Source organism: Heterodontus francisci, chromosome 25 (assembly GCF_036365525.1).
Source record: "Heterodontus francisci isolate sHetFra1 chromosome 25, sHetFra1.hap1, whole genome shotgun sequence".
NCBI lineage: Eukaryota > Metazoa > Chordata > Chondrichthyes > Heterodontiformes > Heterodontidae > Heterodontus > Heterodontus francisci.
Genome location: NC_090395.1, coordinates 23,076,210 through 23,103,602, shown reverse-complemented (window position 1 = coordinate 23,103,602; position 27,393 = coordinate 23,076,210). Strand labels below are relative to the sequence as shown.

Below are 27,393 nucleotides of genomic sequence, written 5' to 3'. Positions count from 1 at the left end.
ATACAAGATAATCAGAGGGTTAGATAGGGTGGATAGTGAGAGTCTTTTTCCTCGGATGATGATGGCAAACACGAGGGGACATAGCTTTAAGTTGAGGGGTGAAAGATATAGGACAGATGTTAGAGGTAGTTTCTTTACGCAGAGAGTAGTAGGGGAGTGGAACGCCCTGCCTGCAACAGTAGTAGACTCGCCAACTTTAAGGGCATTTAAGTGGTCATTGGATAGACATATGGATGAAAATGGAATAGTGTAGGTCAGATGATCAGCGCAACATCAAGGGCCGAAGGGCCTGTACTGCGCTGTAATATTCTAATGTTAATGTTCTAACATTCTCTGCGACAGTGATGAGTGAACTCTATTGGCAGGGATTGTTGAGTAAGCCTCATCTCTGGCTATGTTGGCTTAGCTGTGTGTGCCAGCCTTGGCTGAATGGTAGCACTCTCATCTGAGACAGAAGGTTGCAGGTTGAAGCCCCCTCCAAAGCGTAAGCATTTAAATCAAGACTGAAAATTCAGCATAGTACTGAGTTCCATTATTGGAGGTCCTGCCATTCAGATCAGTTGTTAAATCAAGGCCCTGTCTGCCTGTTCGTGTGGAAGTAGAGGATTCATGGCACTATTGGAAGAAAAGCACAGGAATTCTCCTTGTGCCCCTGGCTAGCATTCCTCCCTCAGCCAACACCTCCAAATAACAGATGATCTCATTCTAGATTGTGGGATCCTGCTGTGCACAAATTGGCTGCCACACTCTCCTAAACAACACTAGTGATTCCACTTAAAAAGTAATTTGAAAGCAGTGAAGCATCTTGGGATGTCTTGAGAATGTGAAAGGTGCTATATAAATGCAAGTTTGTTTGTTCTTTTATACTGCCATGCATGAACAGTGCAAATGTTATAGAAATATGTTTATACTATCCAGAGCAGGGGCTTCAGAATTTTCAATACAGTGTCCACCTTGGTTATTACCCTTGAGTTGAGATGACTTTTCCTAATGACTTTGAGTTCCTGAGCTAAAGTTGCTATGCTCAGTAACCCACAGCCAAGAACCACAGACCAAATTTGGTCAATGGCCCACCTGGTGGTCCTGAAAAGGTCAGCTAGTTTCCCATTCAACTGGAGTTACTGAACATTGCACACAGCCTTCACTGGGAATGCTGATCGTCTCACTGCAGTGCTGCCTTCACTGGGAATGCTGATCGTCTCACTGCAGTGCTGCCTTCACTGGGAATGCTGATCGCCTCACTGCAGTGCTGTCTTCACTGGGAATGCTGATCGTCTCACTGCAGTGCTGCCTTCACTGGGAATGCTGATCGCCTCACTGCAGTCCTGTCTTCACTGGGAATGCTGATCGCCTCACTGCAGTGCTGTCTTCACTGGGAATGCTGATCACCTCACTGCAGTGCTGTCTTCGCTGGGAATGCTGATTGCCTCACTGCAGTGCTGCCTTCACTGGGAATGCTGATCACCTCACTGCAGTGCTGTCTTCACTGGGAATGCTGATCACCTCACTGCAGTCCTGTCTTCACTGGGAATGCTGATCACCTCACTGCAGTGCTGTCTTCACTGGGAATGCTGATCACCTCACTGCAGTGCTGTCTTCACTGGGAATGCTGATCACCTCACTGCAGTGCTGTCTTCACTGGGAATGCTGATCGTCTCACTGCAGTGCTGTCTTCACTGGGAATGCTGATCGTCTCACTGCAGTGCTGTCTTCGCTGGGAATGCTGATCACCTCACTGCAGTGCTGTCTTCACTGGGAATGCTGATCGCCTCGCTGCAGTCCTGTCTTCACTGGGAATGCTGATCGCCTCGCTGCAGTCCTGTCTTCACTGGGAATGCTGATCACCTCACTGCAGTGCTGTCTTCACTGGGAATGCTGATTGCCTCACTGCAGTGCTGTCTTCGCTGGGAATGCTGATCGTCTCACTGCAGTGCTGTCTTCACTGGGAATGCTGATCGCCTCACTGCAGTGCTGTCTTCACTGGGAATGCTGATCACCTCACTGCAGTGCTGTCTTCGCTGGGAATGCTGATTGCCTCACTGTAGTGCTGTCTTCGCTGGGAATGCTGATTGCCTCACTGCAGTGCTGTCTTCGCTGGGAATGCTGATCGCCACACTGCAGTCCTGTCTTCACTGGGAATGCTGATTGCCTCACTGCAGTGCTGTCTTCACTGGGAATGCTGATTGCCTCACTGCAGTGCTGTCTTCACTGGGAATGCTGATCGTCTCACTGCAGTGCTGTCTTCACTGGGATTGCTGATCACCTCACTGCAGTGCTGTCTTCACTGGGAATGCTGATCACCTCACTGCAGTGCTGTCTTCACTGGGAATGCTGATCGCCTCACTGCAGTCCTGTCTTCACTGGGAATGCTGATTGCCTCACTGCAGTCCTGTCTTCGCTGGGAATGCTGATCGTCTCACTGCAGTGCTGTCTTCACTGGGAATGCTGATCGCCTCACTGCAGTGCTGTCTTCACTGGGAATGCTGATCACCTCACTGCAGTGCTGTCTTCACTGGGAATGCTGATCATCTCACTGCAGTGCTGTCTTCACTGGGAATGCTGATCACCTCACTGCAGTCCTGCCTTCACTGGGAATGCTGATCGTCTCACTGCAGTGCTGTCTTCACTGGGAATGCTGATCGCCACACTGCAGTGCTGTCTTCACTGGGAATGCTGATCACCTCACTGCAGTGCTGTCTTCACTGGGAATGCTGATCATCTCACTGCAGTGCTGTCTTCACTGGGAGTGCTGATCACCTCACTGCAGTCCTGTCTTCACTGGGAATGCTGATTGCCTCACTGCAGTGCTGTCTTCACTGGGAATGCTGATCGCCTCACTGCAGTGCTGTCTTCACTGGGAATGCTGATCGCCTCACTGCAGTGCTGTCTTCACTGGGAATGCTGATTGCCTCACTGCAGTGCTGTCTTCGCTGGGAATGCTGATCACCTCACTGCAGTGCTGTCTTCACTGGGAATGCTGATCGCCTCACTGCAGTGCTGTCTTCACTGGGAATGCTGATCGTCTCACTGCAGTGCTGTCTTCACTGGGAATGCTGATTGCCTCACTGCAGTGCTGTCTTCGCTGGGAATGCTGATCACCTCACTGCAGTGCTGTCTTCACTGGGAATGCTGATCGCCTCACTGCAGTGCTGTCTTCACTGGGAATGCTGATCGTCTCACTGCAGTGCTGTCTTCGCTGGGAATGCTGATCACCTCACTGCAGTCCTGTCTTCACTGGGAATGCTAATTGCCTCACTGCAGTGCTGTCTTCACTGGGAATGCTGATCGTCTCACTGCAGTGCTGTCTTCACTGGGAATGCTGATTGCCTCACTGCAGTGCTGTCTTCACTGGGAATGCTGATCGCCTCACTGCAGTGCTGTCTTCACTGGGAATGCTGATTGCCTCACTGCAGTGCTGTCTTCAACTCGCTAACATCTTTTATATTGTCCTTGGGATGTGGTCAATGTTATCAGCCTCTGGGGGTTGACACAAGGGAATGGTTTGCTATTCCACTTCAGGGACCAGTTAAGAGTCAACCACATTGTTGTGGGATTGGACGAGTAAAGATATTAATGAAAAATGACAGCTTCATGGTCACACTTACTGATGCCAGCTTTTTAAACAGAATTAAAATTCTCAACCTGGCTGTGGTGGGTTCTGAATGCATGCCTCTGGATTAATAGCCCAGTATCACAACCACTGTATACTAGACACTAGGCTTGAAAATAAACACTAGGGTATGATGTGCTGATTGGCTGGATTCCGCAGGATCAGACTATGAGCTGGATTTTGCCGTGGGCTTCGAGACCCCAATGTCAGGACCAAATGAGGACCCTGACCCCACACTTGCTGGGAGCAAGACCAGCAGAGCAATCTTCCCGGAGGTGGCCACCTAATTGGCCACCCCGTGCTTGCCATCTAATTGAGGATGGCGAGTGGGCTCTCGATGCTGCCAGCCCAGTTAGAGGGCCAGCAGCTCTGGAGCCTCGGCAGCCCCATCAGGAGAGGTGAGCGCTGCTGAGGCAGGTCAGAGACTGCGAGGGTGCCCCAACATGGAGGTGCACTAGCTGGCCTGTACAACAGCAAGCAAATAAAAAAGATCCAGGCAGGTAGGTACATATGGATGGAGGGGAAAGCCCTCCACTGGATTGGTCTCAGCTGTGTTTGCAGCATGGAGCCTCGAACTCCCACGGCATCCCGGCCTTCTGTGGAGAGGCCTCCTCTACTGAGCTGGAAGCTTCTGCACACAGCAAGGTGCTGCTCTGACGCCAGTAAAATGCTGGCAATGTCGCCAAATCGCCTCTCATTTTTTTAAATTCATTCCTGGGATGTGGGCATCTCAGGCTTGTTAAACAGGCAGATCTCCAGTCACCAGAATGAGGAAGCCGATGACAGTCTCTGATCCACAACTGTTTTATTGTCAATTCATAGTTCAGTCCAAATATCAGTCCTCACTCTTTCCTTCTGGACGAACTCTGTCCAGAGGCAACTCCCCAACTGGCCAAAAACCCAGAGCTTAAACACACAACTATAATGAGCATCACCTGCTCTCCATTAACACTGAAATGAGTCCTGTTTAATTAAAGGGACCAGCATTTTCAATATTGTCATGGCTAGGCCAGCATTTGTCACCCATCCCTAACTGCCCTTGAGCTGCCTTCTTGAACCACTGCAGTCCATTTGGTGTAGGGACACGCACAGTGCTGTTAGGGAGGGTGTCCTCGGATTTTGACCCGGCGGCAGTGAAGGAACAGCGATATAGTTCCAAATGCATCCGCTGCCCTTGTCTTTCTAGTTGGTAGAGGTCGTGGGTTTGGAAGGTGCTGTCGAAGGAGCATTGGTGAGTTGCTGCAGTGCATCTTGTACATGGTACACACTGCTGCCACTGTGCATCGGTGGTGGAGGGAGTCAATGTTGAAAGTGGTGGATGGGCTGCCAATAGAGTGGGCTGCTTTGTCCTGGATGGTGTCAAGTGTCTTGAGTGTTGTTGTAGCTGCGCCCATCCAGGCAATTGGGGCCTTAACTGTGCTAATTGACACCCCAATACAGCTGTCCCCTATTTTCCCAGATCTCTACCTCGAAGCCCACAACCATGGGCCTGGGAAAAGTCAGCCCTATGAATTTGTTAAACACTAATCCGAACGGAGGAAGCCCTGATAATTTGATTCAAAAACAAGAAATGCTGGATTCACTCAGCAGGTCTGGCAGCATCTGTGGAAAGAGAAGCAGAGTTAACGTTTCGGGTCAGTGACCCTTCTTCGGAACTGACAAATATTAGAAAAGTCACAGATTATAAACAAGTGAGGTGGGGGTTGGGCAAGAGATAACAAAGGAGAAGGTGCAGATTGGACCAGGCCACATAGCTGACCAAAAGGTCACGGAGCAAAGGCAAACAATATGTTAATGGTGTTTTGAAAGACAAAGCATTAGTACAGATTAGGTGTGAATATACTGAATATAGAACATCAGCAAGTGCAAACCTGAAGAAAAACAACCTGAAAATCTGATAATTTGATTGACTGGTGTTAGTCTCAAACAAAAATACATCAACTTTATTTCTAAAGGAAAGGAATAAGTTTAGAATATTGTGCAGACAGCACTTGTGGCTTCATTCCTCATGGGTTGTTTGCTTTGCTTCACTGATAGCATTACAGATAACCGTGTAGCATTCTACCTGCTGTCCCAATGGGAGTGTAATGGCAGGCTCTGGAAAATTCTAAGTAAGGGAAATACTCAGCGGGTCTGGCAGCATCTGTTAAGAGAGAAGCAGAGTTAACATTTCAGGTCAGTGACCTTTCATCAGAACTTGCAAAGGTTAGAAATGTAATAGGTTTTAAGCAAATAAAGCAGGGTTGGGGCAAAAGATAACAAAAGAGAAGGTGTTGATAGGACAGGGTCACAGAGAATAACTAACAAGAAGGTGATGGAGCATAGGCAAAGAGTTGTTAATGGTGTGGTGAAAGACAAAGTGTTAGTGCAGAGAGTGTGTTAATGGACAGAAAAATTAACAGCCCTGGCCAAAAGTACAAACATGAAAAAAACAGTGGGTAGGCACATGGTAAAAAAATGAATGATGAAACAAACTAAAATAAAATAAAAAGAAAAAAGAAAAATATTACTAAAAATAAAAAAGGGGGGTCCGTCATGCTCTGAAATTATTGAACTCAATGTTCAGTCCGGCAGGCTGTAGTGTGCCTAATCGGAAAATGAGATGCTGTTCCTCGAGCTTGCGTTGATGTTCACTGGAAGACTGCAGCAAACCCAGGACAGAGATGTGGGCATGAGAGCAGAAGGGTGTGTTGAAATGGCCAGCAACCGGAAGCTCGGGGTCATGTTTTCGAACTGAGCAGAGGTGTTTCGCAAAGCAGTCACCCAGTCTACATTTGGACTCTCCAATGTAGAGGAGACCGCATTGTGAGCAGCAGTCACTAAGTTGAAAGAAGTACACGTAAATCACTGCTTCACCTGAAAGGAGTGTTTGGGGCCTTGGATAGTGAGGAGAGAGGAGGTAAAAGGGCATGTATTACACTGCCTGTGATTGCATGGGAAGGTGCCGAGGGAAGGGGACGAGGTGTCTGGGGTAACGGAGGAGTGGACCAGGGTGTTGCGGAGGGAACGATCCTTTCGGAGTGCTAACAGGGGAGGGGAAGATACATTTGGTAGTGGCATCACGCTGGACATGGCGGAAGATGATCCTTTGGATATGGAGGCTGGTGGGGTGGAAAGTGAGGACAAGGGGAACCCTGTCGCGGTTCTGGGAGGGAGGGGAAGGGGTGAGGGTAGAGGTGCGGGAAATGGGCTGGACACGGTTGAGGGCCCTGTCAACCACAGTAAGGGGGGGAATCCTCGGTTGAGGAAAAAGGAAGACATATCGGAAGTGCTGTCATGCATCAGAGCAGATGCATCGGAGATGGAGAAACTGGGAGAATGGAATGGAGCCCTTACAGGAGGCAGGGCATGAGGAAGTGTAGTTGAGGTAGCTGTGGGAGTCGGTGGGCTTATAATGAATATTAGTAGACAACCTATCTCCAGAGATGGAGATAGAGAAGTCAAGGAAGGGAAGGTAAGTGTCGGAGATGGACTATGTAAAGGTGAGAGTAGGGTGGAAATTGAAGCAATGTTAATAAAGTTTTCCAGTTCGGAGTGGGAACATGAAACGGCACCGATACAGTCATCAATGAAAATTTTGTTTGTTTTGATTGAGCTGCAGAAGTTGTCATCAAATTTGGACTTGTCTTTCCCCAGGAAGAGCAAGAGTGTGAAGTGCCAAACTGCAGCCCAAAGACGAGGGTAGTCTCTCCCCCAGTTCAGGCCAGACCAGTCACCAGCGTCTACAGCAGCTCTCAGGACGAGCTCTGTCACTTGCCTAGGAAATTGAGTGAGTACAGATTGCATCATTGCCGTGTGTATGTTATTTAGAGCTAAGGTAATGCCATTGTAGAATCCACATTGTAACATTTTACCTTCACTTGCCATTGCAACTGTGTCCCACTCTGAAAAATAACCAAGTGCCCAAGACCACATGACACTATAACATCTGTCCAACATCACCAGAAATAAATATTTCATATAACCACCACAAATGTAATGTGTTAAACAAATGTTTTCTATGTTTCTTCAGAGTAGAAGACAAACAAAAATCCTAAAAATAGTAGAAAATCAAGAGGCAAAGGGAGGGAGGAACTTTAAACTATCTCTATTGCTGTCTCTGTCACTATCACTATCGCTATCTCTGTCGCTATCTCTGTCGCTATCTCTATCTCTATCGCTATCGCTATCTCTATCGCTATCTCTATCTCTATCACTATCGCAATCACTATGGCTATCACTATCTCTATCACTATTGCTATCTCTATCACTATCGCTATCACTATTGCTATCTCTATCACTATTGCTATCTCTATCACTATTGCTATCTCTATCACTATTGCTATCTCTATCACTATCGCAATCACTATGGCTATCACTATCTCTATCACTATTGCTATCTCTATCACTATCGCTATCACTATTGCTATCTCTATCACTATTGCTATCTCTATCACTATTGCTATCTCTATCACTATCGCAATCACTATGGCTATCACTATCTCTATCACTATTGCTATCTCTATCACTATCGCTATCACTGTGGCTATCACTATCTCTATCACTACTGCTATCTCTATCGCTATCACCATTGCTATCTCTATCTCTATCTCTATCTCTATCTCTATCGCTATCGCTATCACTATTGCTATCTCTATCTCTATCTCTATCTCTATCGCTATCGCTATCGCTATCACTATTGCTATCTCTATCGCTATCGCTATCGCTATCACTATTGCTATCTCTATCGCTATCAGTATTGCTATCTCTATCACTATCGCTATCACTATTGCTATCTCTATCGCTATCACTATTGCTATCTCTATCGCTATCACTATTGCTATCTCTATCACTATTGCTATCTCTATCTCTATCGCTATCACTATTGCTATCTCTATCGCTATCACTATCGCTATCTCTATCTCTATCGCTATCACTATTGCTATCTCTATCTCTATCGCTATCACTATCACTATTGCTATCTCTATCTCTATCGCTATCACTATCACTATTGCTATCTCTATCGCTATTGCTATCGCTATTGCTATCTCTATCTCTATCGCTATTGCTATCTCTATCGCTATCGCTATCTCTATCGCTATCTCTATCGCTATTGCTATCGCTATTGCTATCTCTATCTCTATTGCTATTGCTATCGTTATTGCTATCTCTATCGCTATCACTATTGCTATCTCTATCGCTATCGCTATTGCTATCTCTATCGCTATTGCTATCGCTATTGCTATCTCTATCTCTATCACTATCGCTATCGCTATCTCTATCTCTATCTCTATCGCTATCACTATTGCTATCTCTATCGCTATTGCTATCGTTATTGCTATCTCTATCTCTATCGCTATCACTATTGCTATCTCTATCTCTATCTCTATCGCTATCTCTATCTCTATCTCTATCACTATCGCTATCGCTATCTCTATCGCTATCGCTATCTCTATCTCTATCACTATTGCTATCTCTATCGCTATCACTATCACTATTGCTATCTCTATCGCTATTGCTATCGCTATCGCTATCTCTATCGCTATCGCTATCGCTATTGCTATCTCTATCGCTATCGCTATCTCTATCTCTATCGCTATTGCTATCGCTATTGCTATCTCTATCGCTATTGCTATCGCTATTGCTATCTCTATCTCTATCTCTATCACTATCGCTATCGCTATCTCTATTGCTATCACTATTGCTATCTCTATCGCTATTGCTATCGTTATTGCTATCTCTATCGCTATCGCTATCGCTATTGCTATCGCTATTGCTATCGCTATTGCTATCGCTATCGCTATTGCTATCTCTATCTCTATCTCTATCTCCTATCGCTATCGCTATCGCTATCGCTATCACTATCGCTATCACTATTGCTATCTCTATCGCTATCACTATTGCTATCTCTATCGCTATCACTATTGCTATCTCTATCTCTATCGCTATCACTATTGCTATCTCTATCTCTATCGCTATCACTATTGCTATCTCTATCGCTATCACTATTGCTATTGCTATCTCTATCGCTATCACTATTGCTATCTCTATCGCTATCACTATTGCTATCTCTATCGCTATTGCTATCTCTATCTCTATCGCTATTGCTATCTCTATCTCTATCTCTATCACTATCGCTATCACTATTGCTATCTCTATCGCTATCACTATTGCTATCTCTATCGCTATTGCTATCTCTATCTCTATCGCTATTGCTATCTCTATCTCTATCGCTATTGCTATCTCTATCTCTATCACTATCGCTATCACTATTGCTATCTCTATCGCTATCACTATTGCTATCTCTATCTCTATCTCTATCGCTATCACTATTGCTATCTCTATCGCTATCACTATTGCTATCTCTATCGCTATCACTATTGCTATCACTATCGCTATCACTATCTCTATCTCTATCTCTATTGCTATCTCTATCGCTATCACTATTGCTATCTCTATCGTTATCACTATCACTATTGCTATCTCTATCGTTATCACTATCACTATTGCTATCTCTATCTCTATCGCTATTGCTATCGCTATTGCTATCTCTATCTCTATCACTATCTCTATCACTATCACTATCGCTATCTCTATCTCTATCTCTATCTCTATCACTATCGCTATTGCTATCACTATTGCTATCTCTATCTCTATCTCTATCACTATCGCTATCTCTATCTCTATCGCTATCACTATTGCTATCTCTATCGCTATTGCTATCGTTATTGCTATCTCTATCTCTATCGCTATCGCTATTGCTATCGCTATTGCTATCTCTATCTCTATCGCTATTGCTATCACTATTGCTATCTCTATCGCTATCTCTATCACTATCACTATTGCTATCTCTATCGCTATTGCTATCTCTATCGCTATCGCTATCACTATCACTATTGCTATCTCTATCGCTATTGCTATCTCTATCGCTATCGCTATCACTATCACTATTGCTATCTCTATCGCTATTGCTATCTCTATCGCTATTGCTATCACTATTGCTATCTCTATCTCTATCACTATCGCTATTGCTATCTCTATCTCTATCACTATTGCTATCTCTATCGCTATCACTATTGCTATCTCTATCTCTATCGCTATCACTATTGCTATCTCTATCTCTATCACTATCGCCATTGCTATCTCTATCTCTATCACTATCGCTATCTCTATCGCTATCACTATTGCTATCTCTATCTCTATCACTATCGCCATTGCTATCTCTATCTCTATCACTATCGCTATCTCTATCGCTATCACTATTGCTATCTCTATCTCTATCGCTATCACTATTGCTATCTCTATCTCCTATCGCTATCGCTATCGCTATCACTATCGCTATCACTATTGCTATCTCTATCGCTATCACTATTGCTATCTCTATCGCTATCACTATTGCTATCTCTATCTCTATCGCTATCACTATTGCTATCTCTATCGCTATCACTATTGCTATTGCTATCTCTATCGCTATCACTATTGCTATCTCTATCGCTATCACTATTGCTATCTCTATCGCTATTGCTATCTCTATCTCTATCGCTATTGCTATCTCTATCTCTATCTCTATCACTATCGCTATCACTATTGCTATCTCTATCGCTATCACTATTGCTATCTCTATCGCTATTGCTATCTCTATCTCTATCGCTATCTCTATCTCTATCTCTATCACTATCGCTATCACTATTGCTATCTCTATCGCTATCACTATTGCTATCTCTATCTCTATCTCTATCGCTATCACTATTGCTATCTCTATCGCTATCACTATTGCTATCTCTATCGCTATCACTATTGCTATCACTATCGCTATCACTATCGCTATCTCTATCTCTATTGCTATCTCTATCGCTATCACTATTGCTATCTCTATCGTTATCACTATCACTATTGCTATCTCTATCGTTATCACTATCACTATTGCTATCTCTATCTCTATCTCTATCGCTATTGCTATCGCTATTGCTATCTCTATCTCTATCACTATCTCTATCACTATCACTATCGCTATCTCTATCTCTATCTCTATCTCTATCTCTATCACTATCGCTATTGCTATCACTATTGCTATCTCTATCTCTATCTCTATCACTATCGCTATCTCTATCTCTATCGCTATCACTATTGCTATCTCTATCGCTATTGCTATCGTTATTGCTATCTCTATCTCTATCGCTATCGCTATTGCTATCGCTATTGCTATCTCTATCTCTATCTCTATCGCTATTGCTATCACTATTGCTATCTCTATCGCTATCTCTATCACTATCACTATTGCTATCTCTATCGCTATTGCTATCTCTATCGCTATCGCTATCACTATCACTATTGCTATCTCTATCGCTATTGCTATCTCTATCGCTATCGCTATCACTATCACTATTGCTATCTCTATCGCTATTGCTATCTCTATCGCTATTGCTATCACTATTGCTATCTCTATCTCTATCACTATCGCTATTGCTATCTCTATCTCTATCACTATCGCTATTGCTATCACTATTGCTATCTCTATCGCTATTGCTATCTCTATCGCTATCGCTATCACTATCACTATTGCTATCTCTATCGCTATTGCTATCTCTATCGCTATTGCTATCACTATTGCTATCTCTATCTCTATCTCTATCACTATCGCTATTGCTATCTCTATCTCTATCACTATCGCTATTGCTATCTCTATCTCTATCTCTATCACTATCGCTATTGCTATCTCTATCTCTATCACTATCGCTATTGCTATCACTATTGCTATCTCTATTTCTATCACTATCGCTATTGCTATCTCTATCTCTATCACTATCGCTATCACTATTGCTATCTCTATCTCTATCACTATCGCTATTGCTATCACTATTGCTATCTCTATCTCTATCACTATCACTATTGCTATCTCTATCTCTATCACTATCGCTATTGCTATCTCTATCTCTATTGCTATCACTATTGCTATCTCTATCTCTATCGCTATCTCTATTGCTATCACTATTGCTATCTCTATCTCTATCGCTATCGCTATCGCGATCTCTATCTCTATCTCTATCACTATCGCTATTGCTATCTCTATCACTATCGCTATTGCTATCTCTATCTCTATCGCTATCTCTATCTCTATCACTATCGCTATTGCTATCACTATTGCTATCTCTATCTCTATCGCTATCACTATTGCTATCTCTATCACTATCACTATTGCTATCTCTATCGCTATTGCTATCTCTATCGCTATTGCTATCACTATTGCTATCTCTATCTCTATCTCTATCACTATCGCTATTGCTATCGCTATTGCTATCTCTATCTCTATCTCTATCACTATCGCTATTGCTATCTCTATCACTATCGCTATTGCTATCTCTATCTCTATCACTATCGCTATTGCTATCACTATTGCTATCTCTATCGCTATCGCTATCACTATCACTATTGCTATCTCTATCGCTATTGCTATCTCTATCGCTATTGCTATCACTATTGCTATCTCTATCTCTATCTCTATCACTATTGCTATCACTATTGCTATCTCTATCTCTATCACTATCGCTATTGCTATCTCTATCTCTATCACTATCGCTATTGCTATCACTATTGCTATCTCTATCTCTATCTCTATCTCTATCACTATCGCTATTGCTATCTCTATCTCTATCACTATCGCTATTGCTATCACTATTGCTATCTCTATCTCTATCACTATCACTATTGCTATCTCTATCTCTATCACTATCGCTATTGCTATCTCTATCGCTATTGCTATCACTATTGCTATCTCTATCGCTATCGCTATCTCTATCTCTATCTCTATCACTATCGCTATTGCTATCTCTATCACTATCGCTATCGCTATTGCTATCTCTATCTCTATCTCTATCACTATCGCTATCGCTATCACTATTGCTATCTCTATCTCTATCGCTATCACTATTGCTATCTCTATCTCTATCTCTATCTCTATCGCTATCACTATTGCTATCTCTATCTCTATCTCTATCGCTATCACTATTGCTATCTCTATCTCTATCTCTATCTCTATCACTATTGCTATCTCTATCTCTATCTCTATGTCTATCGCTATCACTATTGCTATCTCTATCTCTATCGCTATCACTATTGCTATCTCTATCGCTATCACTATCACTATCTCTATCACAATTGCTATCACTATCACTATCACTATCGCTATTTCTATCTCTATCACTATCGCTATTTCTATCTCTATCACTATCGCTATCTCTATCGCTATCTCTATCGCTATCAATATTGCTATCTCTATCTCTATCGCTATCTCTATCTCTTTCACAATCGCTATCACTATCACAATCTATCACTATTGCTATCTCTATCACTATCGCTATTTCTATTGCTATCACTATTGCTATCTCTATCACTATCGCTATTTCTATTGCTATCACTATTGCTATCTCTATCACTATCGCTATCTCTATCACTATCACTCTCACTATTGCTTTCGCTATCTCTATCACTATTGCTATCACTATCACTATCTCTATCGCTATCGCTATCACAGTCACTGTCACTGTTGCTGTCGCTGTCGTGACTCCTCAGATACTGAAGCAGTCCGGGTAGAAATGAGGCAAGACCTGGACAATATCCAGGCTTGGGCTGATAAGTGGCAAGTAACATTCACGCCACACAAATGCCAGGCAATGACCATCTCCAACAAGAGAGAATCTAACCATCTCCCCTTGTCATTCAATGGCATTACGATTGCTGAATCCCCCACTATCAACATTCTGGGGATCACCATTGACCAGAAACTGAACTGGATCAGCCATATAATTAACATGTCTACAAGAGCAGGTCAGAGGCTGGGAATTGTGTGGCAAATAACTTATCTCCTGAGTCCCCAAAGCCCCTGTCCACCATCTACTAGGCACAAGTCAGGAGTGTGATGGAATACTCTCCACTTGTCTGGATGGGTGCAACTCCAACAACACTGAAGAAGCTTGACACCATCCAGGACAAAGCAGCCCGCTTGATTGGCACCCCATCTACAAACATTCACTCCCTCCACCACCGACGCACAGTGGCAGCAGTGTGTACCATCTACAAGATGCACTGCAGCAATGCACCAAGGCTCCTTCAACAGCACCTTCCAAACCCGTGACTTCTACCACCTAGAAGGACAAGGGCAGCAGATGCATGGGAACACCACCACCGCAAGTTCCCCTCCAAGTCACACACAATCCTGACTTGGAACTATATCGCCGTTCCTTCATTGTCGCTGGGTCAAAATCCTGGAACTCCCTTCCTAACAGCACTGTGGGTGTGCCAATAAATGCTGGCCTAGCCAGTGATGCCACATCCTATGAACGAATAAAGAAATAGAGAAAAAGTACTAGAAAAACTAATCGGACTAAAGGCTGACAAGTCCCTTGGACCTGAAAGCCTGCATCCTAAGGTCTTAAAAGAAGTAGTTACAAAGATAGTGAATGCATTGGTTGTAATCTTCTAAAGTTCCGTAGATTCTGGAAATGTCCCAACGGATTGGAAAACTGTAAATCTAACTCCCGTATTCAAGAAAGGAGGGAAACAGAAAGCAGGAAACTATTGGCCAGTTAGCCTAACATCTGCCATTGGGAAAATGTTGGAATCCATTATTAAGGAAGTATAAGCAGGACATTTAGAAAATCATAATGCAATCAGGCAGAGTCAACATGGTTTTATGAAAGGGAGACTGTATGTTGGAGCATACACTCCTTTTTAATATACTGGGGAAGTGGAGTTGAACAGTAACCCCAGTTACTGGGAATTCCCAAAGCAGGCTGCTCACAGACATCCAACCATTGCTGTAAAATAGTCAGGCAGGCGTAGTGAGCACATATCTGGGTTTCTATTTTGCAATTTTCGTGGAAGAGGCACCTTATGCAGGAGCACAAGGTGACTGTATTACCCTGGAGTATTTTACTGGGCTGCTGATTATGATCTATATAGCACAGTAACCTTTACTGGCTATGTTCAACAATCATTGTGGTCGTACTTCTAGCTTCACTTGTTTGATAATGACTTCCAACTTCAGTCCTGTTTCCCACTCTTGTCAGTAATCTAAAATGTTGCTCATTCTGCTCTCTCACTGCTTGCAGTCACCTCCCAGTATTTCTGATCAGCTGCCAGCCTGGATGGACTCTTGTTTATTTTTGTAGTAACTGGATCTTTTGTGTACAATGAGGAGGCCTCCATGCATGAAGCTCCCCACCGGAAGCTTTGCATTGCTTCACATATTTCTTCCTTACTCTACAATTAGCTACTTCACAAGGAATGAACTGGTTATACCTGTTGCCCATATCCCTTGCCCACACAATAGCCGGAATTTTACGGTGGATGGATGGGAGCCGGACTCCGACGTGAAAGTCGGTGGCGAACCCGCTTCCGCCCAGCCTGGGGATCCGTCCCGTACTTTACAGATCCCCAGGCTTTAATTGTCCCGAGGCGGGACTTCCACCCACTTGAGGGAGGAGGTCGCGCCTCAGTGAGCTGCCAGCCAATCAGCGGGCAAGCAGCTCTTAGTCCCAGCAGCGCCACCGGAAGCGGTGGCCACTGCTGGGACGGCAGCCAAGCCTACGCCGTGGATTGAGGAGGGAAGGTAAGTAGGGGCATGCCTCAGCAGGGGGATCGGTCCTTCCCTGGTGAGGCTGGAGTGGTCCTTTTGGAGGAGAGGGGTGTCTTGGGTCCCTGGGGTGGGTTGGGAGGCAGGGGCGGCCCTCGATCGGGCACCCTGTGCCTGACTACCATGCCTCCCCCCCACCACCGGGGCGTGGAAAGACCGGCAGCTATCACTGGGCGGCCTTTCACGTCCCCAGCACACCTGCTTGCCACAGGTAAAATACCCGTGGAGGCGGGCAAGAGCCCTTAAGTGGCCGTTAAATGCCCATTTAAGGGTCTTGATTGGCATCGGGTGAGCGGGCTGTTTTCCACCCCCTCCGCCCAACCTCCGTAAACGTGTCCGGAGGCGGAATCGGGGCAGGTAGGCCTCCCGGAGCCTGACACTCAATTTTACGCCGCCCCCACTCCACCATCCAACCCGCTGGGGCGACGTAAAATTCCGGCCAATGAGAGTGCCAACACTACGCATGTATGATACATTTGGCCACAACAGCCTTCAGTGGGAAGGAGAAAATTGACCAGACCACCTTCTCCGATTTCCTATATAGTGATCTCTGCTGGAAAGTAACCGTGTGTGGGGGTTTGGGTGAGGATAGGATCAGGCTTGGCGGTGAGGCCCTGCACAGTTGAATAGCCCACTGTCATCTATTGTCAGGACTTATACATGAAGACTGGTCACTTGGGTGAGAGATGAGAAGGTGACTGACACCTGTGACTTGTACCCTAGCAAGCAGTCAACACTTGCAGTAAAGGAGGGAGAAGGGGCCAAATTGGCCAAAGGTGCTGCATTTGCTGTTGGAAAGCATATTATAAAATTAATGGGACTAAAAGTAGAGCAGTCACCAGGCACAGAAAATAGCCCAGCATATTAAGAAAGTTTGGGGAGAATGGACAGCAGAGGCATTAATCACAATTTTGCCCAAAAGCTTTAGAAATAGAATTGTGTCAAAGGACTAAAGGTGTCAAAGGTTATACCCTGTTCATGAAAAGCAAAGGAGATTAGGCAGGAAATAATAATCTATTGAAGACTTGTGTTGGTTGTGGGTGCATTTCATAAAATGGTTTGAAATTAATGAATATTTAAAAGACTTGGGCTATTCAGAGGCAATCGGCATGGTTGTGTAAAGGGGCTGGTCTTGCTTCATGATTTTAATTGATTTTTTAAAATGAAATCATAATTTATCGTTCAAGGGAATGGAATGGATATTGTAAATGTGGATTTTTGGAAGGCATTTCAGAAAGTGCCACATGGGTGCTTTCTTATCAAAAGTAATGCACGTGGTATGGAAGAAAATGTAACTGCACTGGAACTCTTTTGTTTTCCATTTGTATAAATATTTTGTGGTAGCCACAAGAGGGAAGATATTGATTTGCTGATGATCCCAAGTTTGGGGAGGTGGGGTGGTGTCGGTGGCAGAAAACTGATTGGATAGATTCAAATGGGAATTTGCAGGAGAGCTGGGCACCAAGCAATGAAAGTTGACACCTTTTTTCATTGACTCGGAGGGAAGCAGGAGATTGGAGATGAGGCAGCAGTCTGCATGTTGTGACCAAAGTGCCTCTCTGTTTTGTTAAATATATTTTTTGAGGACTCATTTATGAAAAATTGAGGAAATGTTAAACTTTGGGGTTTTCAAAGGGGGTCATGGAAAGGCCACTTGACTTTAAAAAAAAGTCCCTGGAAATGTTTTTTAAAAGGGTCACTGAGAGGTCTTGTGAGGAAAACAAGCCTTTTTGGGAAACCACCTTATCTCTAGCAACAACAACAAGCTTTTCCAGGAAACCACCTGACTTCTAGCTCAATAAACAATAGAGAACTTAGGACACCTGGAGAAGTTGTTTACAAAGAAGTGACAGTTCAAGATTGATGGAGGTCAAAAGGTTGACCTCCTGTTGTCAGTTTCACTTTTGAATTGTTTCAAGTTGGGGGTGAACTGTATAAAAAAGGGACAGAAATTCCAGGGAGAGAAGAGAATTCCCAAGGAAGGGGAGAAGACCACAACCCAGCTCAGCTTTCCAATACCTCTCTAAAAGACCCTGAGAAGTCCACTGTGTCAACTCATCACGTCTCCTGTCTTTGAAGAAAAGCGTGCTAAATTAATTCTCAACATCGCCTAAAAAGAACTGTTCTAAAAGATCCCAGTGACCCATCTACTTGTTCTCGGAGGCCAGACTGCACATCAGTTTTGGAACACAACATATCTCATCTGCTGTTTCTTCAAGAATGAGCAAGTATTTGGCCCAAGTGTTTTTTTTTTGTCATGGGCAGAGAAGGGGTCATGAAAAGTCATTGCAAACAGGACTAAGGATAATCCCAAGGCTTTTTATACGTATATAAAGAGCAAAAGGGTAACTAGGGAAAGGACAGAGAAGGGAATCTATGTGTGGAGTCAGAGGAAATGGGTGAGGTACTAAATGAGTACTTTGCATCAGTATTCACCAAAGAGAAGGACTTGGTGGATGATGAGCCGAGGGAAGGGAGTGTAGATAGTCTCAGTCATCTCATTATCAAAAAGGAGGAGGTGTTGGATGTCTTGCAAAGCATTAAGGTAGATAAGTCCCCAGGGCCTGATGGGATCTACCCCAGAATACTAAGGGAGGCAAGGGAAGACATTGCTGGGGCCTTGACAGAAATCTTTGCATCCTCATTGGCTACAGGTGAGGTTCCAGAGGACTGGAGAATAGCCAATGTTGTGCCTTTGTTTAAGAAGGGTGGCAAGGGTAATCCAGGAAATTATAGGCCGGTGAGCTTTACAGCAGTGGTAGGGAAATCATTAGAGAGGATTCTTCGGGACAGGATTTACTCCCATTTGGAAACAAATGGACTTATTAGCGAGAGGCAGCATGGTTTTGTGAAGGGGAGGTCGAGTCTCACTAATTTGATTGAGTTTTTTGAGGAAGTGACAAAGATGATTGATGAAGGAAGGGCAGTGGACTTCAGTAAAGCCTTTGACAAGGTCCCTCATGGCAGACTGGTACAAAAGGTGAAGTCACACGGGATCAGAGGTGAGCTGGCAAGATGGATACAGAACTGGATCAGTCATAGAAGACAGAGGGCAGCAGTGGACGGCTGCTTTTCTGAATGGAGGGATGTGACTAGTGGTGTTCCACAGGGATCAGTGCTGGGACCTTTGCTGTTTGTAATATATATATATAAATGATTTGGAGGAAAATGTAGCTGGTCTGATTAGTAAGTTTGCGGACGACACAAAGGTTGGTGGAGTTGCGGATAGTGATGAGGATTGTCAGAGGATACAGCAGGATATAGATCGGTTGGAGACTTGGGTGGAGAAATGGCAGATGGAGTTTAATCCGGACAAATGTGAGGTAATGCATTTTGGAAGGTCTAATGCAGGTGGGGAGTATACAGTAAATGGCAGAACCCTTAGGAGTGTTGACAGAGAGATCTGGGCGTACAGGTCCACAGGTCACTGAAAGTGGCAACGCAGGTGGATAAGGTCGTCAAGAAGGCATACGGCATGCTTGCCTTCATCGGTCGGGGCATAGAGTATAAAAATTGGCAAGTCATGCTGTAGCTGTACAGAACATTAGTTAGACCACACTTAGAATATTGCGTACAATTCTGGTCGCCACACTACCAGAAGGATGTGGAGGCTTTGGAGAGGGTACAGAAGAGGTTTACCAGGATGTTGCCTGGTCTGGAGGGCATTAGCTATGAAAAGAGGTTGGATAAACTCGGATTGTTTTCACTGGAACGATGGAGGCGGAGGGGCGACATGATAGAGGTTTACAAAGTTATGAGCGGCATGTACAGAGTGGATAGTCAGAAGCTTTTTTCTCAGGGTGGAAGAGTCAGTTACTAGGGGACATAGATTTAAGGTGAGTGGGGCAAAGTTTAGAGGGGATGTGCGGGGCAAGTTCTTTACACAGAGGGTGGTGAGTGCCTGGAACTTGTTGCCGGGGAGGTGGTGGAAGCAGGTACGATAGCGACGTTTAAGAGGCATCTTGACAAATACATGAATAGGATGGGAATAGAGGGATACGGTTCCCGGAAGTGCTGAAGGTTTTAGTTTAGGCAGGCATCAAGATCGGCGCAGGCTTGAAGGGCCGAATGGCCTGTTCCTGTGCTGTATTGTTCTTTGTTCTTTGTCTCTAATAGAGCTCTAAAAACAAAAATCCTTTTTTTTTCAGTTGACTGGTGTGTGTGTGTGTGTGTGTGTGAGTGAGTGTGAGGGGCTAAGGTAAAAAGGGAACTTTAATATTTCAATCTGTGTGTTTATGCTTTACTTCATTACTGGTTAAGACTCGTTTTACAATAAACTGATAATTTTGTTATTTATTAAAGAAAACACGTTGGTGTGTTTTATTCTGGGACAAAAATAGAATCTATTATTGACCGTATCAGTAAGTGGGAAAAAATGTAAATATATGTTGTGACCTGTGGAAAAGTGGAACTAGAATAAACAGTGTACTCCTTGCACTCCATCGTAACAATGGATAAATGCATTTTTGAGGAGGGGGATGGTGACAGCAGGGTTGAATGGGTGTGGAGGGACAATAATTGAGAAGAGGTACCATTTGGGGGGAGTGGGGCAATTTGTTTATTTTTGTGTCACATTTGTGCTTAGAATTGGGTGGAAGCTGGACCAAACTTCACAGTGAGTAGTCATGCTGATACAGCATTATATTGATGCCCCTTCCGATTCTCTGCATGATGATGGCCTGAGCGAAATCCTCCTACATACATGCAAATTGGGGTCAAATAGCGCAGGCAAGGCCTGAATAGCATTTTCCTGCAGTTCCTGCTGCTGCCCACCAGCCACGAGTGGTACATCCTTTCCAGTGCTATTTAAAGGGACCCTCAGCTGTGGCCAGGCAAAGCTGGATGAGTCATTCGGAAACATTTTCATGACAGCTGCTTGTGTTTCTGCACCTTTAATGATTTGGACTGTTGTGCACTAGCAATGCTAGCAGTAGCTTCTGTAAGGTCTGGACGTTACTCCAATTAACTCCTTCTTTGTATTCCTGATGCTAAATCCCTCTCCCCTTTAAAGTGCGACGGCAGGCTCTTCACCATTGGGGTGTCCCACTTTATTTGCTGCCCTCATATTGGTGAGCTGCTGATTTGGAAGTCCCCCCCCCCCCCCCCCCCTCACATACACACCACTTGCAGAGTTCTCCAAAATCCCCCTCGCTGCAGTTGGTCATGATCCAATTTGAAGCAGGCATTAGGCCCTTGATTTGTCTGTATCATGGATCCAGCACCTGTTTCAGGAGGACTACCTGGGTGATTGCATGGCATTCTATCCAATATGGTGTGCAGTGGGACTTCTGGCATGAACTGATTGACCACACACTGCACACCATATTGGATCCTCCAATGTCTGTTTCCCACTTTAAACATAGGCACTACACAATAGAATTTCTAGGCCCTCACCTTTCGTGAAAGATTCCAAAATTTTCCCGACCACAGACGCTGAACTAACCTTCCTGTAATTACCCTGGTTTGCTATGTTTCCCTTTTTGACAATGGGTATTCCACTCTCCAGTCCTCCAGCACACACACACTCTCAGTACAACCCTTAAATATAACTCCGCTATCTCTTCCCCATTTCCCTCAGGAACCTCAGATGTATTCCATCAGACACTGGCACTTTGTTATCCTTTAGATAACAAACTTCGCAAATACTTTCCTTTTATTTATTGTATTATTTCTCATCTAAGTGTTAGCCAGTTCAGGATTTACCTTTCCTCAGTATTCTTTTCTATCGTAAACCCGGAAGTAAAGTACTTGTTACATATCCCTGCCAATTTCCTCATAGCCTCTCCTCTCACATTCAATAATTCTCTTCATTGATTTATTTGTAGAATAATTTACTGTTCTTTTTAATATTCCTCCTTGCACCTCTCTGAACCCCTTGCCTTATTTTCTTGCATTTTCTCTTATTTTTGTCAAACATACATGCCTATATAACATACCTATACCTATAGCAGTCTTCATCAATTTCTTTGTTTCCTATATCAGTATTTATCCATTTAACCTTGAAACTTCAAGTCATCTCCTTTTTAATTACATCTATTTATTCTGTACATTTGCAGTTTCTTGTTTAAAGGTACTACAGTCTTGCCCTCCATTGCTGTGTTTATCAGTGTTGGAATGTGCAAATAATTGATTGCTGCATAGATTCTAGAATTAGTATTAACTAGTCACAGTATATACAAAGCCTTTATATTCCAGTAGCCAAGGCATACAACATTGTTTATACAAAGAAGCCTGGAAAGGTTTCAAGCAGGAAGTTTCTGCAACTGCCAGGAACACTGTATGTCACTTCAATAGATCGAGAGTTCACCAGGCTCATCCAGGGACACTGGCTCATCCAGGGACACTGGCTCATCCAGGGACACTGGCTCATACAGGGACACTGGCTCACACAGGGGCACTGGCTCACACAGGGGCACTGGCTCACACAGGGACACTGGCTCACACAGGGACACTGGCTCACACAGGGACACTGGCTCACACAGGGACACTGGCTCATACAGGGGCACTGGCTCACACAGGGACACTGGCTCACACAGGGACACTGGCTCAGACAAGGACACTGGCTCAGACAAGGACACTGGCTCACACAGGCCATTGGCACTGGCTCACACAGGCCATTGGCACTGGCTCACACAGGCCATTGTCACTGGCTCACACAAGGCACTGGCTCACACAGGGGCACTGGCTCAGACAAGGACACTGGCTCAGACAAGGACACTGGCTCAGACAAGGACACTGGCTCAGACAAGGACACTGGCTCATACAGGGACACTGGCTCATACAGGGGCACTGGCTCATACAGGGATACTGGCTCATACAGGGATACTGGCTCATACAGGGATACTGGCTCATACAGGGATACTGGCTCACACAGGGACACTGGCTCAGACAAGGACACTGGCTCAGACAAGGACACTGGCTCATACAGGGACACTGGCTCAGACAAGGACACTGGCTCAGACAAGGACACTGGCTCATACAGGGACACTGGCTCATACAGGGGCACTGGCTCACACGGGCACTGGCTCAGACAGGGACACTGGCTCACACAGGGGCACTGGCTCAGACAGGGACACTGGCTCAGACAGGGACACTGGCTCAGACAGGGACACTGGCTCAGACAAGGACACTGGCTCAGACAAGGACACTGGCTCAGACAAGGACACTGGCTCATACAGGGACACTGGCTCATACAGGGGCACTGGCTCACACGGGCACTGGCTCACACAGGGGACTGGCTCAGACAGAGGCACTGGCTCAGACAGGGACACTGGCTCAGACAGGGACACTGGCTCAGACAGGGACACTGGCTCAGACAGGGACACTGGCTCACACAGGGGCACTGGCTCACACAGGGGCACAGGCTCACAAAGGGCACTGGCTCACACAGGGGCACTGGCTGACACGGGACTGGCTCACACAGTGGCACTGGCTCACACGGGGCACTGGCTCATACAGGGACACTGGCTCAGACAAAGACACTGGCTCACACAAGGGCACAGGCTCACAAAGGGGACTGGCTCACACGGGCACTGGCTCACACAGGGGCACTGGCTCACACAGGGGCACTGGCTCACACAGGGACACTGGTTCAGACAAGGACACTGGTTCACACAGGGGCAGTGGCTCACACGGGGCACTGGTTCAGACAAGGACACTGGTTCAGACAAGGACACTGGTTCAGACAAGGACACTGGTTCAGACAGGGGCAGTGGCTCACACAGGGGCACTGGCTCACACAGGGGCACTGGCTCATACAGGGGCACTGGCTTACACGGGGCACTGGCTCACACAGGGGCACTGGTTCACACAGGGGCAGTGGCTCACACAGGGGACTGGCTCACACAGGGGCACTGGCTCATACAGGGGCACTGGCTCACACAGGGGACTGGCTCACACAGGGGACTGGCTCACACAGGGGCACTGGCTCACACAGGGACACTGGTTCAGACAAGGACACTGGTTCAGACAAGGACACTGGTTCAGACAAGGACACTGGTTCACACAGGGGCACTGGCTCACACAGGGGCAGTGGCTCACACAGGGACACTGGTTCACACAGGGGCAGTGGCTCACACAGGGGCAGTGGCTCACACAGGGGACTGGCTCACACAGGGGCACTGGCTCACACAGGGGCACTGGCTCACACAGGGGACTGGCTCACACAGGGGACTGGCTCACACAGGGGCACTGGCTCACACAGGGGCACTGGCTCACACAGGGGACTGGCTCACACAGGGGCACTGGCTCATACAGGGACACTGGCTCACAAGCAGGTATTGGCTCACACCTGAGCACTGGATCACGGATGGACACTGGCGCCGGCTAAAACATAGGCGCTGGATCACATTGACACTAGTGCTGTCTCATACAGGGACACTGGCACACAAAACAGCACTGGTTCACGGATGGGCTCTGTCACTGGTGAGGGTGCTGGCTCACATGAGGCTGTGGGCTCGGGCTCACATGAGGACAATGGCATGACTCACATAGGATAAAGAGCAGAGAAACAGGCTATCCAGTCCAAACAGTCCTGCCGATGTTTGTGCTCCTCCCATTCTTCCTCTTCCAAAAGTGACTGCACTTTAAAAATGTTTCATTGGCTGTTGAGCACTTTGAGACATTCAGTGGTTGTGAAAGATGCTACATAAATGTAAGTCTTTTTTTTCTGTAACTCTATCAGCCATAACCCTATATTCCCTTCTCTCTCATATGCTTATCTAGCCTCCCTATAATTACATCTATACTATTCACTTCAACCACTCCCTGTGGTAGCAAGTCCCACATTCTCACCCCTCTCTGGATAAAAGAGTTTCTTCTGAATTCCCTGTTTGATTTCTTGATGATTTTCTTATATTGATGGCCTCTCGTTATGCTTTTCCCCACAAGTGGAAACATTCTCTCTGTGTCAACTCTATCAAGTTGTTTGATAATTCTAAATACCTCTGTTAGGTCACCCTTCAAGCTTCTCTTTTCAAAAGAAAAAGAGACCCAGCCTGGTCATCCTTTCCTGATGGGAATAAGCTCACTTTTCTGGTATCAGCCTTGCCTCTGTATTCCTTTTATAATATGGTGACCAGAACCATACACAGTGTGGTCTACCCAAGGTTTGATACAGGTTTACCATCATTTCTCTCATTTTCAATTCTATCCCTCTAGATATACATCCTAGTGCTTAAATCCTAATTCTGGAATACAAAGATAACCCCCGGCTTCTTTTCTGTACTGCAAGTCATCTTCTTAAACCCCCACTCCCCTGTCTGCTCCACCCTCATCTCCAGAACACATGCAAGGAGCTCATGGACTTCTTTATCATTAAGATTGAGACCATCCTATTAGCTTCCTCTGCCACTTCCCTCCCTTCCCCTAGCCCACTGGGCTAAACTTCCTCTAAAGTTCCTCCTGCCCTGGCTCGGAACTCATATTGTTCTCTAGTTTCTCTCCTATCTCTCCTCGTCCCTCTCTAAGCTCATAGAAACATAGAAAACAGGAGCAGGGGTAGGCCATTCGGCCCTTCGAGCCTGCTCCACCATTCATTATGATCATGGCTGATCATCCAACTCAGTAACCTGTTCCCGCTTTCCCCCCATATCCTTTGATCCCTTTCGCCCAAGAGCTATATCTAACTCCTTATTGAAAACATACAATGTTTTGCAGCAAGACATCCCTGCTCCTGTATTCGAATCCTCTTGCTATGAAGGCCAACATACCATTTGCCCTTTTAACCACCTGTTGCACCTGCATGCTTACCTTCTGTTGTACGAGAACACCCAGGTCTCATTGCATATTCCCCTCTCTCAGTTTATAGCCGTTCAGATAATAATCTGCCTTCCTGTTTTTGCTACCAAAGTGGATAACCTCACATTTATCCACATTATGCTGCATCTGCCATGCATTAGCCCACTCACTCAACTTGTCCAAATCACCCTGAAGCCTCTCTGCATCCTCCTCACAACTCACCCTCCCACCCAGTTTTGTGTCATCTGCAAATTTGGAGATATTACATTTAGTTCCCTCATCTAAATCATTAATATATATTGTGAATAGCTGGGGTCCTAGCACCAATCCCTGTGGTACCCCACTAGTCACTGCCTGCCATTCGGAAAAAGACCCGTTTATTCCTACTCTTTGTTTCCTGTCTACCAAACAATTTTCTATCCATCACAATACACTACCCCCAATCCCATGCGCTTTAATTTTACACGCTAATCTCTTATGTGGGACTTTGTCGAAAGCCTTCTGAAAGTCCAAATAAACCACATCCACTGTCTCCCCCTCATCAACTCTACTAGTTACATCCTCGGAGAATTCCAGTAGATTTGTCAAGCATGATTTCCCTTTCATAAATCCATGCTGACTCTGCCCGATTCTGCCACTGTTCTCCAAGTGCTCTGCTATAAAATCTTTGATAATGAACTCTAGAATTTTCCCCACTACCGACGTTAGGCTGACTGGTCTATAATTCCCTGCTTTCTCTCTACCCCCCTTTTTAAATAGTGGGGTGACATTAGCTACCCTCCAATCTGTAGGAACTGTTCCAGAGTCTATAGAATCTTGGAAGATGACCACCAATGCATCCACAATTTCTGCGGCCACTTCCTTAAGTACTCTGGGATGTAGATTATCAGGTCCTGGGGATTTATTGGCCTTCAATCCCATCAATTTCCCCAACACCATTTCTCTTCTAATACTGATTTCCTTCAGTTCCTCCCTCTCATTAAACCCTGTGTTCTCCAACATTTCTGGTATGATATTTGTGTCCTTCTTTGTGAAGACAGAACCAAAGTATGCATTTAGTTGGTCAGCCATTTCTTTGTTCCCCATAATAAATTCCCCTGTTTCTGACATGTCTCATCTCATCTCGTCCAGAAGACCCCCTCCTGCTCCCTCAACACTATTTCCATTAAACTGCCAATGATCCAACTTTCCTTCCTGGCTCCATGTTAGCTGATATTGTTAATGGTTCTCTCTCTTCACGTACTGTCCTCCTCTCCTTCAAATCTTCTCCTCAAAGAAGCAGCCTCCGACCCCCTCCATTCTTGCAAGTTACTGCCCCTTCTCCAACCTCTCATTCCTCTCCAAAGCCGCCTCCCAAATCCATGTCCATCTTTCCCAGAACGCCATATTTGAATCCCTCTAATCAGACCTCTGTCCCTGCCACAGTATCAAAACG

At 45.2% G+C, this 27,393-nt stretch overlaps 1 protein-coding gene across 4 annotated transcripts in view; it reads left to right on the top strand.

Moving 5' to 3' along the window:
• Window positions 1-27,393, top strand: part of LOC137384060 (transcription factor ETV7-like) — a 112,627-nt gene that overhangs the window by 8,424 nt on the left and 76,810 nt on the right. For 3 of the 4 annotated variants that reach the window (XM_068057626.1, XM_068057624.1, XM_068057625.1), the window contains exon 2: window positions 7,247-7,379. The exons of the other annotated variant lie outside the window; for it this stretch is intronic. In XM_068057626.1, coding sequence (XP_067913727.1) covers window positions 7,247-7,379 — 133 coding nt within the window. The remainder of the gene's footprint in view (window positions 1-7,246; window positions 7,380-27,393) is intronic. 4 annotated transcript variants of the gene reach the window in all.